This window comes from Trichosurus vulpecula, chromosome 7, assembly GCF_011100635.1.
Source record: "Trichosurus vulpecula isolate mTriVul1 chromosome 7, mTriVul1.pri, whole genome shotgun sequence".
Taxonomy (NCBI): Eukaryota; Metazoa; Chordata; class Mammalia; order Diprotodontia; family Phalangeridae; genus Trichosurus; species Trichosurus vulpecula.
This window is the reverse complement of record NC_050579.1, coordinates 209,275,860-209,295,182: the sequence shown is the minus strand read 5'-3', so window position 1 is coordinate 209,295,182 and position 19,323 is coordinate 209,275,860. Positions and strand designations below refer to the sequence as shown.

The 19,323-nt window shown below is 35.8% G+C and overlaps 1 protein-coding gene across 1 annotated transcript in view; it reads left to right on the top strand.

Annotated features, from left to right (window-relative positions):
• The window catches only part of LOC118856961 (adhesion G protein-coupled receptor B3), a 187,242-nt gene that overhangs the window by 87,256 nt on the left and 80,663 nt on the right, over positions 1 to 19,323 (top strand). Inside the window, exons 4-5 of the mRNA XM_036767541.1 lie at positions 11,413 to 11,563; positions 15,063 to 15,132. Of these exons, the coding sequence (XP_036623436.1) occupies positions 11,413 to 11,563; positions 15,063 to 15,132 (221 nt within the window). The remainder of the gene's footprint in view (positions 1 to 11,412; positions 11,564 to 15,062; positions 15,133 to 19,323) is intronic.

Sequence of the window (19,323 nt, the reverse complement as noted above, 5' to 3'; positions counted from 1 at the left end):
CCAGTTCTTCTCTCATTTTGCTAAAACAGAAGAACAGAAAAAGGGTCAGTCCCTAGAGGAAGTGCAGGACCAAATGCTTGAGGATCTGGGGGAGGGGCCAGAGGAGAAAAGAAGGAAGCCATTATCTCTGACCTTCTGCTAGGGTGACAAAATTCAATTATCCTTTCATTAGCAGGCATCCATGATGAACCTTTGCCATAGTAATGTCATTCAGAATGAAAACATTAGCACACCACTGGCTGGTTCACTTGCAGCAGTGTTTCTAGGGCTTCTGTGAGCTGTACAAATCAGTTCATACAACTGATGACAATGGCTTGAGAATATAGATTAATTAGAAATATCTCTACTGCTATTTGAAACGTGTTTTGAGTCATCAAAACAATGAAGACCAATGATTCTAACTTGTAAGCAGAATAAATAAACCCTTCCTCAAGTAAGACCTAGTCCTACTGATTTCTGCTAAATTTTCAAAACCCTGGTTGTCCCAACATGTATCTCCTAGTGGAGTCATTCTTTTGTCCATTTTGACTTGCTACAAGTCAGCAGGAACTTGATATTTAGATCAGTGCTAACATACTTCCTGAGTGTTGGCACAGTTGTCCCTTAATTGTCTTTAAATGATCCTTTGAATCTAAGCAGTGCTATCTCACTATCCTAAGGTAGGTAAATAAAAATAAGTGACAAAAATATGATTTCTTAGAGCACTCCTATTCAGAGAATTTCCACTATCAATGCAACCCATTTCTGACTTCATAAACCATAGGATATTGCCTGGTTAAAGTTAAGTGTTTTGTCTAACCTGCGTTACACAGGTAGTGTCAGAGGTGACATTTGAACCCGTGGCTTCCTGCTTCCAGCTCTGACTTATAGTACTTAGCACAGTGCTTGGTGCACAGTAAGCATTTAGTAATGCTTGTTGACTGACTGATTAACTAACTAACATCCATCAATATTCTATCTACTATGCTCAGTATGCTTCTGCAACAGAAAGAGATAGGAACCTTTTAACAAATGAACATGTTTTACATATATGAAACGTACTACAAACATACTCCTTGCATATCCATACAATTTATGACATTTCACTATTTCTAAATATGTGAACTTATTTTCAGTTACTGACTTAATTCTTTTAATTTTGGAGAAAAACATGATTTTCCTGAGCCTTCATAAAATATGTATAAATGTAGCATCTGTTGTGTATTATATACAAATATTCTGCCTTTTAAAGACTATTTTAAAAAAAATCAGACTTTCTTTTTATGGATGATAATCCATCCAAGTTCTCTTTATCTCAAGCATATTTCCAGCAAGACATGCATTTTAACATGTATAGAACATAATTTTATCATTATTGGTATCTCTCTAGCATTCCTGGAAAGTGGTTTCCTGAAAATAATTATGCTCTAATTTTTAAAAATATCTTCAATTTTTTTACAGCATAATCATTTTTCCTATCTACACTCTCTCCATTTCCAGAACCCTTCCTGGTAGCAAAAAAATTAAAATATAGCAAAGTAAAACTGATCCAGTATAGCAATTGGATGCCTTCTGCCATATTCAGCATTCGTAGCCATCCGACCTCTCGATTCACTATTGGTTCTTGTTTTTATTTTCAATTCATCTATTGCTTTTATTTGCATCATTGTAATAAATCAAGTTGCATTTATTAAGTATCCCTTATGTGTAAAGGATAATGCTAGGTGCTGAGATACATAAAGACAGAAAAAAAATAGTTCCTGACTCATGAGGCTTACATTTGACCTAGTCATATTTATTTTTCTCCTGGTTCTAGTTACCTTGCTCTACATCAATTTATGAAACTCTTTCCATGTTTTTCTGAATTCCTTGTGTCCTCATTGCTTACAGTTACAGTAGAAAAATTATTTCCCATTACATTCCTATATTACTTCTGCTATTCCTCAATCAATGGGCAGTTTCCAGTTTTCTGCTAACATCAAAAAAACATCATTATGCATAGTGCGGTTTCTGTCTTTCACTTCCTTGGGGTATGTGCCTAGCATGGGGAGCTCTGGACAGTGTTTTCCAGAGTGAGTTGAACCAATTCACAGCTCTACCAATAATGTATCTGTGCATCTGCCTTCCCCTTCACGCTCTCTATCATTGACTGTTTCCACAATCTATCATTTTTACTCACTTGATGGTTTATTTTGTATTTTTCTTAATAGTTATTTGAAATGTTTTTCCATATGGTTTCTCTTTGTTTGCATTTATTCCTTTGAAAACATCTTGATCATATCCTATCCATTGGGGATGATGTCGTTATTTTAAGAGGAAAAATTAAAACAGTGATTTGTCCTTATGGCAAGTGAAAGCAGTTATTAAACTTAGTGAGTACTGTTAAATTTCTCCCCACTGCATTTGCTGCTCATGAAGCTTTTCTTATAAGCTTTTCTATTTACTACAGTAAGCTGTTTTGAAAGGAGATCCAGATGTTCAAAACAGAATCTTCCTGTACCTTTGCGAGGAGATAGACAAGAATGATTATCAAATTATATTTATGTGTTATGCTTTCTTAACATGTGTACACTGTCTCCTAGGCATGTAGAAGAGCTTCCTTTCCATAGTATACTTTCAAGGTTTATTTGTTCATGTGTTGATTTTCTAAAGAGTCTTTCTGTGCTATTGCCTGAATAATTTAGGTTATGGTAATTCTTCCTATCAGGAAAGTCTGGGGGAAAAAATCCTTATCAAATTATCATGAGGGGTAGAACCCTTAGCTTCAGCATGGTGTAATGGGGAAAATGCTGGCCTGAGGACTAGTGCTGACTTTGCACCCTGGGACTAGCTTTTGACCTTAGGCCATTAGAAACAAGATGTCCATTAACAAATGAGAAATAGATCTGGGGCAGGATATAGGCTTTATCTGGGCCTCAGTTTCCTCATCTGCAAAATGATTGAGGGTACTGGAAGATCTTTAAGGTCCTTTTTGGGTCTAACATTCTATGACTGCCTAACAAATTAGGCAAGCAAATGCATAGACTAAGAATTTGGGACCCAGAGAACTAGGAAAGATTTATTTTGCAGCTGTCCACAAATGACATGGCAGTTGATGTACCATTAACAACAGCTGCTAGAAGAACAATCATAACCCAGAAACAGTGGTTCTTGGCTTACAACCATGCAAGGAGATGTTAGCTGTAAGTGACCTGAAAAAAAAAACAAAAACTCTGAAGTTCTTACTGAGTGAGTGACACCAGGGCTTCAGTTTAATAGTAACGAATGTTGGGGCTTGCAGTCATACTACATACTTATTCAGAGCAGCTTACTTCTTTCCCACTGCAGTGCCATGGCCACTGGACCCCCAGGAAAGAATACAGTACCAATGTATATTCTGTATCAAAACCATGCAGCCAAAAATCTACGTTTGGAAAAATTTATTGTTTTTATGCTTTAAATGGATGCTACTTGGAAAAGCAAAAAGCAATTACCATTTATGACCAGGCTGGTATCTTTATATAATTTATCAGCATCACCATCCCATAAGTATGAACATAATATAGTACCTATAGCTGTGGTTTGCCAGAAAATAATGCTATAATATATTTGACCAAGCTTTACATAAGGTCTAGCATTGCCATTGACTGAAATAATGGCACACTACCTTTATGATATGCCATAGGTTGATAATGCTTAAATAGACTCAGACTTTTTAAGGGACATAATTATTGTCAAAGGGATAACTGATGCATTCGGGAATTTTTATGGTCCTTATATGAGTTTTTGAAAAATACTCTGTGAAAACTGGGCCCTATGCATTGCTAGTTTATTTCTGTTCAGAGGGGGCAAGTTAGGTGATATAAAAACAAAAGATATCAATAAAAAGTATTTTTTGGTAAAAATTTCTGTTTCTATATGAGCAGAGGCAGGGATTAGGGAAGCATAAAGTACAAACCACTTGCTCTCCAAACACTGAGGAGCTGGAATTGGATATGACCCTTTTATTTAGGCCAAAGTTCCATGGATCAGGCCAAACTCACACATGACTAAAGCTACATCCCAAAACAGTGTGGGAGAATGTACACTTGGAAGAAAACTTTTATATAGAGCATGCATTTTAGGCCCAGTATTGAGACTTTTTGTTGCCAAATATGATACTTGAAGTCCTAATCTTCTTAGGGCTAGGTAAGGCATCTAAGACAAGGCAGTCCTTTGCCTACAGTCTCAGACTATTCAGTGCCAAACATAGTGTCTGAGATCCCATACACACCCTGGAGTAACACGCTGTTTATGACTTACAGACCTATTCACAGAATCACAGAATTTGAGAATTTCGATGTCCATTTACTTCAACCCATACATGAAAAGAATTTCTAGTACAACTTACCTCATAAACAGTTGTCTACTATTCAAAGAAGGTTTGAAGAAAAAAGTATCATCGCTCAAGAAATGCTGCTTATATAAAGTACATTTTTAAATTTATACATACTCTCACAGTATAATGAATAGAGTATTTCATTTTATTCTGTTCTTTTATCACTTCACGTGATGAGGAATGAACTTGACCCAGAAATACTAAAACTGACCATCATATTTACCAATCCCATTTCTGTTCAGACAATCCAATTCTTGACCCATGTCCTTCAGTTTTCAGGACTGCTGTGTGTTCCATGTTCCTAGTTGCCCAGCCTTTCTCATAATCCTCTATCCTAATGTCTAAGCAAAAAGTAGTACCTTGATCTCTATTGACTGGGATACAAGGTTGATTTTCCTGCAGTGGTACTAGTAAAAGATATTGGGTGGCCTCAATGTTGTGTTCATCCCATACTTTTCAACATCTTTTGTCCACTTTTCCTTTTTTCACCAGGTGTCAAAGAAACCTCTGGAGACTCAGTGTCTCTGAGATTCCTACAGATGACTTTGTCACCTCCCTGCTTAGAGGGCTCTTCTGGCATATATTAAATATTTGATTAACCCACAGCTGGTTGTTATTCCTTCTATCAACCAGCTACATTCTTGAAGCTGTAATGTATTTCCAAGGAGAAATGTGTTTGGGAGGGAGGTGAACTGTGTATATGTGGAAATAACCTCTATGTTTCCCAGTGTGTAAATATAGAATTAGTAGACTCCATAAGTTCCAGAGAAATTGGAACCCTATTTTTAATGCTCAAATTAGAAGAGGTTTCTCTCCACAACCAATCAATGTCTCTTACATTTAAAGTACATCATGTTTGTGTAACAAAAAAAAATTGGATTAATTCAACATTGTTCTATGTATCTAGAATCAATGATTTTTTACATCTACCAAAAATACCTTAGAATAGTGGGGAGAAGGTATTGAATAGAATGGGAAAGCAATTAAAATGGCTGGGGTGAAGAGAAAACTATGGGGTGGAGAGGTGAGTGGTTCAGCTCCTTCCATGCCTAGAGTCTTGGCTAGTTTGGAGGGTAGGGCAAGGGTAGCAGTAGGATCATCTGGATGGAAAATATAAATAAGCAAGTCTTAAAAATGATCAAATCTGTATCCAAAAAAATCTCAACAGGCTGTAACAGTTAATCAGGCCTTGTAAAAATCCTAAACTTATCATTAAAATAATCAACTGTATAATTAGAGGATAAGGGCTAACATGGCTAGAGCATAAGTGAAAAAGACAGAATTTTTGTGGATCACAAACAGCTATGAGAAATGCTTGTCTCCAAAACTAATACAATCTTTAAGAAACAACCATAATAATATGTTTTTCTGATGCCTTTTGCTTTTAATGTTTAATTGATTTTCTTTTTTTACATCATTATCTTTTCTCAGAGATACTACTGTTTTTCTAAAGTCCTGGTAGAATCCCCTCTTGTAAGAAAGAAGTACAATTAAGCAAACAAGACTAACATGATCTTCTTTTTTAAGTGATTGGTATCTGTGCTTGTATTTATATTCCCAGTTCCAAGCATGGTGATTGGGAAATAAATACTTAGTAAATTCTTGTGGACTTGACTTTTGTTTTTATATCATCTACATTACCCAGTATATCCTTCAATCCTCCCTTCCTAGAGAATGATCCCTTATAACAAAGACAAAAGAAAAGAAAAAAGGAAAATGAAGTTCCGTAAAGCTACATGTAATATTCCATACCTATAGGCCTCCACTGCTACAAAGATGTGCATTCTCACATCTGTTCTTTGGGGTCCATTATTGATCATTATTATTTTATTCTATCCCAGTTTCATGTATTTTTGTTATTGCTGTTTTTTCTATTTACATTGTTGTAGTAATTATGTATATTTCTTTCCTGATTCTGCTTTCTTGACTTGGCATCATGCAAATTTTCCCATGTATCTCTGTATTCATCATATTTTTAGCTTCTTATAATATACCAATCTCTTATTACATTGATGTGCAACAATTTGTTTAGTCATGTCCTAATTGATAGACAGCTATTTGGTTTCCAGTAGTTTTCTACTACAAAAATATTTTGGTGCATATGGTACTTTTATGCATTTACCTCCTTGGGGTATATGCCTAATAGTGGGATCTCTCGATCAAAGCATATGGACATCTTAGTCAGTATTCTCATATAATTCTAAATCATTTTCCAAAATGGCCAGAACAATTCACAGTTCTACCAAGAATACAAAAGGAATGAAATATTAAGCTACTATAGTATCAGCAGAATACCCTAGAACAAGGGAGGCAATAATCCCACTAAACTCTGCCTTTTATATAGGAAAGCTATAAACACAATTGACTATATCAGTAACAAAAACAACAAAAATCATATGTTTATATTAAGAGATTCAGAAAAAGCTTTTGACAAAATACAACACACATTCATATTAAAACCACTGGAAAGCATAGGAATAAATGGAGCTTTTCTTAAAATGATAAGTAGTATTTATCTAAAACTAAGAGTGTGTGTTATCAGTAACAGAGATAAACTAGAAGCCTGCCCAATAAGATCAGAAGTGAAGCCCATTATCACCACTATTATTTAATATAGTACTAGAAATGCTATCTACAGCAATAAGACCGAAAGAAGAAGAAGAAATTGAAGAAATAAGAATAGGAAGTGAGGAAACAAAACTATCACTTTTTGCAGATAACATGGTTGCATACTTATAGAGAACCCTAGAATCAACTAAAAAACTAGTTGGAATAACAACTTTAGAAAAGTTGCAGGATATAAAATAAACTCACAGAAATAATTTCTATACCCTACCAACAAAACCCAGCAGGAAGAGACAGAAAAAGAAATTCCTTTTAAAATAACTACAGACAATATAAAATACTTGAGAGTCGACCTGCCAAGACAAACCCAGGAACCATATGAGCACAATTACAAAGCACTTTTTACACAAACTCTGCTGTGGTCAGACCGTATCTGTAATTGTGTATTCAGTTCTGTGACTAGATTTTAGAATTTTAAATGGAACCTTTTCAGAGGATGACATCCTTATATTGTGAAGGAAGCTCATATCTAACTAGGGAGACAACAGGCAAACTATGTACAAACAAGATATATAGAGGATAAACAGGAATAAATTTAAGATGCAGACTAATTATATAGGTAGGTTGAATGTTAATCAATGTCCTTGGTTATAGGAAGAGAAGACTAGGAGGTTGTAATATTGTTAAAGAAAAATTTTTAATACTCTACCCAGTCTTTTAGGCATATCTGCCAGAAACAATTTAAGTTTATCTTATTCTCTAACTAAGCATTTCCAGTTTGTAGAGAGATGTCCAGACATAGTTCCCAATGACCTCCTCCAACAAGTCTCCCCACTGCAAGACAATTTAAGCTAACAGGAATCTTGAACAAAGAAAAGTTTATAATATGTTAAATAGTGTTGAGGGTTAATATTCTAAAATTTTTTCTCTGTATCTTCCTTAATCACTGCCCTACAGTCTTGTCTTGAATAAACAAAAGGAAACTGTCCCAGAAATCAGTAAGTTAACCTTTTTTAATGAAGCAGAATGGGTCAGAGCAGTTGTTGTCCTTTGTTGTAGACTTCAGGGAGGTGATGTCATGATATGCAAGTGAATTGGATTAAAGGGAAGGAGGGTTGTGCAAAGTTACCAGCCTTACTTTCTCCTCCAGAGCCATCTGGGTCCAGTGGCAAGATATAGATCAGGACAACTGGAGGTGGCCCTGGATGCAGTGGAAGACCTTGGCCTTTTTCAGCAAAGGTCTTTAACAGGTCTCAGTTTAACTGAGGCAACCCTCATTCAGCAATTAAAGCTCGGTAAGAAACTAGGCAGAAAATGGCCTCTTTTACCTAGTCAAAAAACAAAAACAATAAGGAAAAAAAACAATCTGAGAGAGGAAGACCTTCAGGGTTTCTGGCCAAAACAGAAACAATTGCTTTTTACATTCACCCTGAGCAGTATAACTTTAGGGGATGGGAAAGCAGAGAAGCCTTTAAAGAGTCAATAGTCCAATCACTGCAGGTGTGGGGAAGGCAGTGGTTTTTTCAAAGGCTAATAGTAAAGTAAAAGTAATTCTAAAGACTAGAATTATTCTTTGTTCAAAGTTTTGGTTATCACCATTCATTTATTTCCATAACAGTTTTACTAAAAAGGAAAATTTTAATATACTTCCACTTTAATATGCTTTAGTATATTAGTACTTGAAGTATTTGAAGAGTTGTTGTGTCAGTCTTTTAATAAGTATTTATTAAGTGCCTACTAAGTGCCTGATACTGTACTAAAGCTGAGGATACAGAGAAAATCAAAAGGCAAAAGACAGAAACTTCTGAAGAAACTCATATCTAACAAGGGAGACAACAGGCAAACTATATACAAATAAGATACATAGAGGACAAATGGCAATAAGTTTAAGATGCAGACTAATTATGTAGGTAGGTTGAATGCTAAGAAATAAGTGCACTTAGTGATTAAGTTTTGGGAAAGGGAAGAGAGGAGAAGACTTTTCTTCTTTTTAGTGGTAGAGCATGGAACTAGGACTCAGAATGGAAGTAAAAGAGAAGTACATTTCAGTTCAATGCGCAAAATGCATGCTAACAATGGAAGGAGCTCTTTCAGGGGTTAGTGAGTCTCCATTAACAGAAGTGAAATTTTGTCAGGGGTTCATGCCTCAAGTATGAATTGGAGAAGATGAATTTGGATGTCCCTTCCAACTGTGGGCTTTTAAGATTCTAATTGCCTCACCCTCAACTTCCTCAACTTTGAGCTTTTATAGCCTCTTTAGAGACAAGCAAAGAATACATTGACAAACCCAAGGACTTAATCATATTCCTACACCTAATTTATTCAGGCTCTTTTCTAGCAGGAATTACATTCCCCCAAATGGAGCCATTAATGAACAGAATAGACTTAATACCAAAGTTGAAGTACAGACTTATTTTATAGGTAGGTTATGGGTAAAAGAGTAATCAGTATATTCAGAGTGATTAAATTACATAAGAAAAGATGCTATGAAATCATAGTTGCATATTGCCAGTGACTCCATTAGCTTTTCCAAATGATCTGATTAGGACACATTGAAATGTAATAACACAGAAGCAATGTATTAAGTACCTAAAAACACCCATGATACTTCTTTTTAACTAGGCTATTTGCCAAAACTTATTTTATACTTTGCTGTTGCGCCTTAAATAAGATATTCATGAAGAAATGTAATCCTGGATCAATATTTTTCCTTCTGTAGGATTATTTGTACTTGCTAATGTGAGCTTAATGTCATTTTAGCAGATAAAACAACAAAGAAGAAACAGGATTATAGATTTGTACTGAGGATTTTTCAGGTGTCTTTTTTTAAGTGATGCATTAAACACCAAACAATCATTGAAGATGTCACTTGTATTTAACTTAAAAGAAACCCATGATATGGTTCTATAATCTTCTTGTGTGGGAATTAAAAGAAAATCAAAGTAAGCAGGAAGTTTAATCTATACCCTGGAATTGAGTTTTATAACCAAATTCTTCACCAAAAAAATTAATATAAAAAATGGGATGTAGGATTGTTGTGTTTTTGTAACAAAAATGCCTTCTCTGGTACAGTGGTACTATAGTGCCCAGGACCTATATATAGGGTGCTAGCAGGTATATGTCCATTCTGTGTCTATTTTAAACAAATTTCTCCTTAATCCTTGTACTGACAATAATCATACCAATATTTATGGCAACATTTTCAGGTAAAACAAATAAAGTTATGATCTTTATTTTTCCTCACCATCCTTTCCATACCCAATCATTTCAATCAGTTGCCAAGTTTGTCAATTTCTATATCTATAAAATCTTTAGCTTCTACCCCATTCTCTCCACTCACATGACCACCATGCCAGTCCAGAACCTCATCACTTTTTCATCTGGGCTATTGAAGTAACCTCGTAAAAGTTCTTCCTGCCTCACATGTCTCCTCTCTCCAATCTATCCCTGACACTTCTGCCAAATATTCATAAAGCACAAGACCAATCCTAAAGCACTCCCCTAATGGAGATTCTCCACTGATTGCCCCTTATATCAAACAGAAACTCTTCTATTTGGCGTTTAAATCCTTTTACACTCTGACTTCAGTCTGTTCTTCTACACTTATGGCATGCTATTCCCCTTGTCACATCCTCTGGTCCAGCCAAACTGATCAACATGCTGTTTTCTCAAATAAAAAAGCACTTTGTAAAACACTTAGTACAGTGCCTAACACACAGAATTAATAAATGCTTGTCTCCCTTCTCACGTGTAACTTTCTATCTCTTTTCTCTGTGCTTCTATAATGGCTGTCCTCTATGCTTGGGGTGTCACTCAACTCAAGAGCTTTCTCCTATGTGAGGCCTGTTTGAGCTGCTAGTCTTTCCCCTCTTGCTCTGTATATTACCTTGAATTTATGTTTACGTATTTTGCATGCACTGATATGTGTGCATGTTGTCTTATCTGATAGAATGTAAGCTCCTTGAGGAAAGGGGTTATTTGATTTTTGTCTTTGTATCCTCATAGCCTAGCATAGTGCCTAGACACAATAGTCATTTAGTAAATACTAGGTCAACAAGGATTTAATAAGTACCTGCCATGTGCCACACACTGTAGTAAGTGCTGGGGATACAAAGAAAGGTAGGTTCAATTGAAGATAATCAACAGAGGGAAGGTTAAAGAAGAGTTAAATGAAGGTTAGGCTTAAAGGAAGATACAGAAAGGCTTCTTGTAGAAGTTGAAATTTATATAGCAGGGTGACATGGTCAGACAGACCTGAATTTTAGAAAGATTAATTTGACAGCTGAAGGAATGATAGAGGGGACTGGGGAGAGACGTGAAGCAGGGAAACCAACCAAAATGCTACTGCCATAGTCCAGGAGTGAAGTGATGATGGTGTACAGCTGGGACTGACCACCACCAGAGGAGAAAAGAATATATGAAAGAGTGATATAAATTGAGTGACTAACAGTCTTTTGAAGGAAAAATTATTCTCCCTGGATATTCAATGTGAGTTTTTCTATCTTCTACAGGGCATTTGTACCACGACTACTGCATTTTTGCACTTCTTCTTCCTAGCTTCATTCTGTTGGGTACTGACAGAAGCGTGGCAGTCATACATGGCTGTAACAGGAAAAATTAGAACTCGACTTATAAGGAAACGCTTCTTGTGCCTTGGATGGGGTAAGCACATTTATAAAAAAAATTATACTTTCTATTTCTCATTAAATTGAATTTAGAGGGTCAGACTCTGAAATAGGACCATTTACTTTTTATTTTTACTTAATTGACTTTTATCTTTGGATATATTTGGGGATAGAAATCCTGTACTTGATAATAGTTCATTCTGAAAGTCTATTCATCATTTGTGAATTGAAAATAAGGAAAAAGTTTCAAAATTACCTACATAGGTGGCCAATTACAGCTTTCCCAGTGCACATGCTATAGGACCTGGAACTCAGATATGCAGAAATGGAAATGGCTTCTGCCAATTTATCTTTCCCTAAAAATGTAAAAACTCTAAAACTTTTCAAGACTTTTGGCCTTTATGTATGAGGGGTTGGGTATGAATCCCAATTAGGTGCACCAAAAAATAACTGTGAGGAAAAACTTAAAAGTGACTCAAAACTAATTTTTCATCAAAAAGAGGAAGCCAGCTAGAGAATCAGTGGGATTCCTTGTAGATGGTGAGCACAAGGAGAACTCACAGATGAAAAGGAGTTGGATGACACTGAATACATTTTTTGCTTCAGCATCTACTGAGGAGGGCATTATGGGAATTCCTACTCCTCAATTTCCTGTCACCAAAATAGATAGGTTGCAGTTATTGACAATATTTGAAGCTAAATTTACAAATCAAAGGTAAACACGTCACTAGGACCAAGTGGTGTCTACCAAAGTATTTTGAGGCCCCACAGAATAAAATTAGGGGAGCTGGCCAAAATATATAAAAGATGATTATTATGACAAATGATTGGTAAATTCACATATGACACTGACTTGTAGTAAGCATTCCAAAGGAAAGAAAGGAATTCTTTGATAGTGAGTCCTGCTCCATATACTGGGCAACCTAGTGTCAATGGTAAAGGGTAGGATTATGAACACTTTATAAAGCCAATGTTCAGGAAAAGTGCTTTCTGTAAAGTAAACTATGACTGTCATTTATTGGATTTCACTGAGAGGTGGCATAGCCATGTAGATAAAGGAGGATTTACTTAACCTTTTTTTTAAAAAAAAAAATCCATCAAGGTTATTAAAAATCACAAATGAGTTAGAGGGACGGTTATGTCATAAATAGGGAACCCAGCACTTCTCTGGATGAAGAACCATATTGATTAGGGTTTCTTAGGAATTCCAACTCAGAATGATTATGTTTCATATCTTTATTAATGATCTGCAGTACGTAATGAAACTCCCAAGTTTGCATAACACTGAACAGTTCTACATTGTGCCCTCTCCAGCAAAAAAAAAATCACTTTGTATAAATTTTGAATTGATTTATCTGTATAAATTTTTTTTTCCACTAGTAAGATATAATTTTTGTGGGCAGGAACTTTAGATTTTTTTTATATCTCCAAGTCCTGGAGAAATGAACAAACTAAACAGTTAATACTTATTGAATGGATGAATGAAGAGGGTATCTAATGGGAATAGATTATTCAAAGACTGATTTGTATGAAAAAATGGCAGATGAGTTTTTATGTAGGCAAGGATAAAGTAATGAATGTTAATGAATAAATATCCAAATAACATGCATAAAATTATAAGCTATTAATCATACTCCAGGAAAGGGAGCAGGAAACCATTTCTCACCCCTCCCTTCCCCCACTAGTAGAATATAAGTGCCTTGAGGGCAGAAATTATTGCATTTTTTGTCTTTGTGTCTCCAGACCCTAACTAAATGAATAAAGTAAAAACAATGCTTGTTGCATAAGTGAGTGAATGAGTGAATGAATGAGTGAAAGCCTTTCCATTGGGGAGTCTATCTTTTGAAGAACAGTGTGAGTAAAAAAATAAAAAGTGGCTGGTGATTTTTTATGTGGGCAAGTGTCAAGAAATCCTTGTAATGATTGAATATCCAAATTATATGCATAAAATGAAGTTATGCGTTATTAATGCCCAGAAAGGAACCAAAGAATCATTGCTCATTTTTAATGAGGACATCATTCCAATGTGACTGTGACCAAAGAGGCCAAAAAATGTTCTAAGATTATCAAGAAGGATACAAAAATAGAAAATAGTATCCTACTCATATAAAACTAAGAACACTATGCATTGCTGGACTTTCCAATTGTGGAATTTCAAAATTAACATAATGGAATTAGAAGAAATCTAGAAAGTTCCCAAATTAACTACAAAGAACATATGAGGGAAGATGCTATCTGCATCCAGGGAAAGAACTGATAAATAGAATTATGTAAATCAGGTGTGAAACAAGGCTGCCCACTGTCACCAATATTAATCAATATTGTATTGGAAATCCTAGCAATAGCAATAAGTGAAGAAAAAGAAATAGAAGGAATCTGAATGGGGAATGAGGTAATAAAGCTCTCTTTTTGTAGATGATCTGCTAGAATGGGGAGGGTGTGGGAAGGGGGAAAATTTACATGATAACTATTGTATATTTAAAAGGAAAAGAAAGTTGTGTATAATAAATTTGCAGTTTCATGAGCAATTATATTTTTATAGAAATGCTTGTTCTATTCTATAAATTAAAAATAAAAATTTAAAAAGTCAAAAGGATGTTAAATAGAATGATTGAGGAGGAAGACAAGAGAGATACCATATGTAACAGAGTAAAAACGGGTTGAGAGTCTTCATTTGGGAAAGGTAAACCTTGAGAACGCACATGAACAAAATCTATAAAAATCATTCATTATGGGCCAACATAAACCCAGATTCATCAACCAAATCCTGAAACACAAGGAGAAAAGGGGCCCCTCTTTGAAACTTGAATGAAGTAAGTTTAAGACTGATAAAAAGATGACTTCAGTTCTGAGATCTTTATCAATGGATTCCAAAAAAATTGGACAATTGTTTGAATTGAATAGTCATAAATGTTTCCTAAGAGAATTTGCTATGCAATTAACCTTGAAGATTGACATCAGAGAATTCAATCTTGTACTCTCACCCCATACCTCTTGGTATGTCTTTTGGCAAGAGGCTACAAAGCTAAATGAACCATAACTACATCAGTAGAGAAATTCCTATGTTCCTATATTCCCATGGTGGAAAGCGGATGATATGGATTGAAAGTTAGCACATTTCACTCAGTGTGTGATTGAATGAATATGTCACTGCTATTATATTTCATCACCCATCTGTGTTTTGCCTTCTGGCTTTGAATCTGTAAGTTTTCTATAAATCAGGATAAACCTACTCCCTTTCAAAAGGGAAAGGGGGGGGGGAAGCTAGAAAAAACATCAAAACTATTATTAGTTCACTGTAAACCAATGTCAAATAAAGTAGTTACCTAGCAACATCACAGCAATGCTCTGGGTTGAAAACCTAGTTGTCGCTTTAATATTCCCATACTTGAAAGAAACCCTGTTTCCTTCTGTAACCATGTTTTGCAAAAATATTCATCCACACAGAATTCTTCCATTTCCATTTCATACAGTATTTCTTAAGTAAATGGATGATTTAGAACTGAAATCAAATTTGGTCTTTGCTTTCATTGCAGGTTTACCAGCACTAGTAGTGGCCATTTCAGTAGGCTTCACCAGGACGAAAGGATATGGCACTGATCACTAGTAAGTCCATCCACAGTGATAAATCATGTTTGTAATTAAGTTAATTATCAAATAGGCCTCATCAGTGCTCATTTCCCACTGCTAATGACTTACATTTTGTGCAATGAGTCATTAACAATTGCAGAAATTGCATCAGTGTAGAATTAAGAAGGGGATATTAAATGCACGAAGGTTATAGAATTAGAGCTGGAGGGCTTTGTGGAGCCCATATTCACAGTGAGCATTCTATAATAGCATTACTGTGTCCACCTATTCTGTTTCTTGTGGATGTTATTATGTCATAAACATGTTAGAAGAGTGAGGGGCATGGTGCTTTCTTTGTAGTTAGCATGGGTAATATCAATGAATGTTTACGACTGAATAATTCTTGGCACACTTCGACTTCAAATGTCAATCTGACACAGAGTTTACAATGTCACTATGAAGATACCACATGCATATTGGCATTAAGCCTATGTTGTCACATTTGTCAAGTCAGCCAAACTCCGGTAACTACGTAAAATAGTAATATAGGGTTCAATCTATTCGCTTTGGCTCAGAAGTGAGAGTAACGTTTATTAAATAACCCATATTCAAAAGTGCCTTCAAATGATTAAAAAGTGTTTCTTAATCTATGTTTCAGTGTGTGTGTGTATGTGAGTGTATGTGTGTGTATACATCCAAGGTGGGAGTCTGGGGAAGAGGAAGAAATGAGAGAGGAGAGCAAGATGCTTCAGGACTTCTCCAAAGCCAAATCTAAAACCCTCTCCAGCAGAAGAGTGGGGTTTTCCTGAAGGATGCTGGGGAAGCTCCTTGAGTAAGAAGATTTCAAGGAGAGAGTAGTCTTTGGGAAGAAAGAGTAGCATACTTTCATCCAGTACCAAACACAGTGCTGGAGAGCAGGACTTTTAGGAGGCATGATGGACAGTAGACACAGTCAGTCAGGAAATGTAGGGAACATGGAAATGTTCAGAGCAGAACAGGTAGGGGCCATGGAAGTTCAACAGAGGTGATTAGATCAAGATATATAGGGGCATGAAAGATGGAGATAGTCAGAGTGGGACACGTAGAGAGTTCATGGAAGATTGGAGTAGTCAGAACACAGAAAGGAAGAAAAAGCTATTGCTCCTATGAGGATTTTACGGGGGATTGGGGATGGAGGGATGGAAAATAAAGCTAACTTTGGGGGCTCTGTATAGGGTGAGTTGTGGTTTATAACAGGCCCTAACACATTCCTTCCACCTCTTAGTTCCTACACTTGGCCATGTAACGCCTAGAGTCCCCAGCTCCTCTCCTTCCAGAATAAACCAACATTTTAGAATGGAGCCAAGGAAAAAGAATTCATATTAGTTGGGTGGTTAAAAATGTAGACAAATAGATGCACTGCCCTGTGATCCTAACCATTGGGTACTTCTATCATTCTCCCAGAAAGTTAGCTGAAGCCAGCATTGCACCTCAAATACTCTGCAAAGATCGTAAAACAAATGTTTACTATTGAAATATTGATCCCACTTTCATGTTACAATTAAATTTTTGTTGTTCAAAATATTAGATCCCAGGATGAAACTTCTAGATTTCATGGTAGTCTGGCATCCAAGATTAGAAAATCTCTATAGTAATATTAAGAATAAAAACAGAGGATGACAAGCATGTCTCATTGTTAAAGAGTAGCCTTTCTATAACCAGGACTCATCCCATCATCTCATTCCATTCTATACTCAGATCAATGATATGAATTATAGGATAATGGAATTTCACTCTATAATTGATCCTTGATATTTTTATATAGTGAACATAAATTCATCTACATATATTTTTATTCTTCTCTAATCTTAATAAGGAAGCAGAGGGGAGAGAAGAATGAGAAAAGCAATTGATGGAAGGCAAGTTTTAAAATGCAGAATTCCATTGTTTCATTGAAAGCAAGCTCAAGGTGCAGAATGAAGACTATTAAGTCCTTCTAGCCTATTCAAAGGGACTGTTAACATGTGTGAAGGCATGATTTGGTAGCCCACTTAAGGGACTGAGTCCTGGTTTCCTATTTATGTGCTTCATAAGCTAAGTGCTGGCTACCTGTTCCTCCAGACAGGTTTATAGTGATCTGTTTTAGTAGTTATTAAAGGTTTTATTATCATTAAAAACAAATTCATTTGATTATTAAGCATCCAGGGTATAAGGAGTCTAAGGCATAAGCCTTAACATAATCCCTGTCCTCAAGAATGTTACAAATTAGGATAAAGAGATTATTTCTTTAATGGATCTATTATCTCATCAATGCAGATACTTTCTCTGATGGTACAGACTATGACCCAAGCATTACTTTTGATCCTAGGTGATTCTGTGTTTTCAAATTAAAAAACTTCATTGCTGAGTTTGGAGAGGGTGGAGGGGTGGGGAATCTACTTAATATTCTGGGACCATTTCTCTGAGACTCTTAGCATGACATTTATTCAGCCCACGGATAGATTGCCCATCTCTTATATTTGATTCTTCTTACATGACTGACCCACCTCCTTCTCTAGTCTTACATCTTATTGGTGATGCCCTTTTCACTGCTTCCCCTGCCTAATTCTTTATTGATGTGTTGAATCTCATACACTCCTACTAAGTGCTTCTCTATTGTCCTTTGGAGCATCTACAATGTTGTTTTAGGCATAAGGGAAGGTGAACAGAATTAGCATTTATATAGCCCCTGCTATGTGCCAGGCACCCTGATAAGTGATTTAAAAATGCCTCATTCAATCCTTACGACAACACTGTGAAGTAAGTGTTATTATCCCCATTTTATGTTGGAGGAAACTGAGGCAAAGAGAGGTTGACTGACTTGCGCAAGGCCATACAGTGTCCAAGGACAGAGTTGAATTTGACTCTTCCTGACTCCAGGACCACTGCATCATTTAGCAACCTCTAAAAGACCTGCTACTCAGCCATTCAGCATCACTGGAAAAATACAGATATTCAGAAGATAGGTCTTTGTTGCTTAGAAAGGCTGAGCGTCATTAAAAGCATTGCATGATCCCCTTTCTCATTCTTTTCTTCTTATTCGATCCTGGGCCTAAGACATCGTCCATCTACAATTCATAGCCAAAATGTATTAATTAAATAGCTCTCTGGATATCCACCTAACTGTATAACAAATTTTGGAGCACTGGTATCAAACTCAAAAAGAAATGAGGGCCACTAATTCACACAGAGAGTCCTTACAATCAGTATATTGACTTATTGCTATTATCAATGTTTTATTGTAATTTTAAAAAATATTTCCCAATTATATTTTAATCTGGTTCGGGCCACACATGGGAGTGTTGTGGGCTGCATGTTTGACACCTCTGGTCTGAAGCATAGTATTCTCTATTCATGTGCTTTTTCTTATGTGGATAATAAATTCAAAACTCTTTTGAATGATTTTTTAAGGTTCTACATTGTTCTAGGGCTTTATGTAGATAGCACAATGTCATCCACAATGAGGATAATCTGGAGAAACTCATCAACTGAATATTTGAAAAAGTGATTCTGATTTAGACTCTGTGTTAGAATCCTACCTAAGAGTGAAAAACATCTATCTCTTCTTATTTTAGGCTTAATATTGAGAAACAAAAGACTTGTTGAACAAACATTTTCATTACTATATCTTTCAAGAAATCATGTTTGTAGTGAATTCATGGAGGGAGAGAGAGAATGTTGGAGGAGAGCCCATAAAGCAATATTTTTTCTCTATTGAATTAAATGTTTAATTGTCAACAAACCGTAAATATAGGAAGATCTTATATTTTATACACCTTTCATTCAGATATATGTTTGTAAAGGGGATGTATATTATGGAATATTGTTTGCAAAAGTCCAGTCCATTTTTCCCCTTTCCCTTGCTTTATGAAGTAGGTTCCTCAATGTGGGCATAGAATATTCTCCCAAAAATTTTGGAGAGGGTCTTATGTATCAATAATTCTTAGGTCATAGATGCAGAGTTCAAAGAGACCTCAGAAACCATTGAGTCAAACTCCCTCATTTTACAGATGAGAAAACTGAGGCCAGGAAGGTTATGACTTATTGGTTGCCCTTTTTCATAATAATAACGTTCATGATTTTTTCCCCAAAGTGTTTCCTATTCTTGGTTCTTTTTCAGAGACTAGCATTCTCTATCTCTCCCAGGCTAGAAGTACAATGGCCAGTCATGGGCCTGATCCCAATTGTGACTGGCATACAAACTTTAAC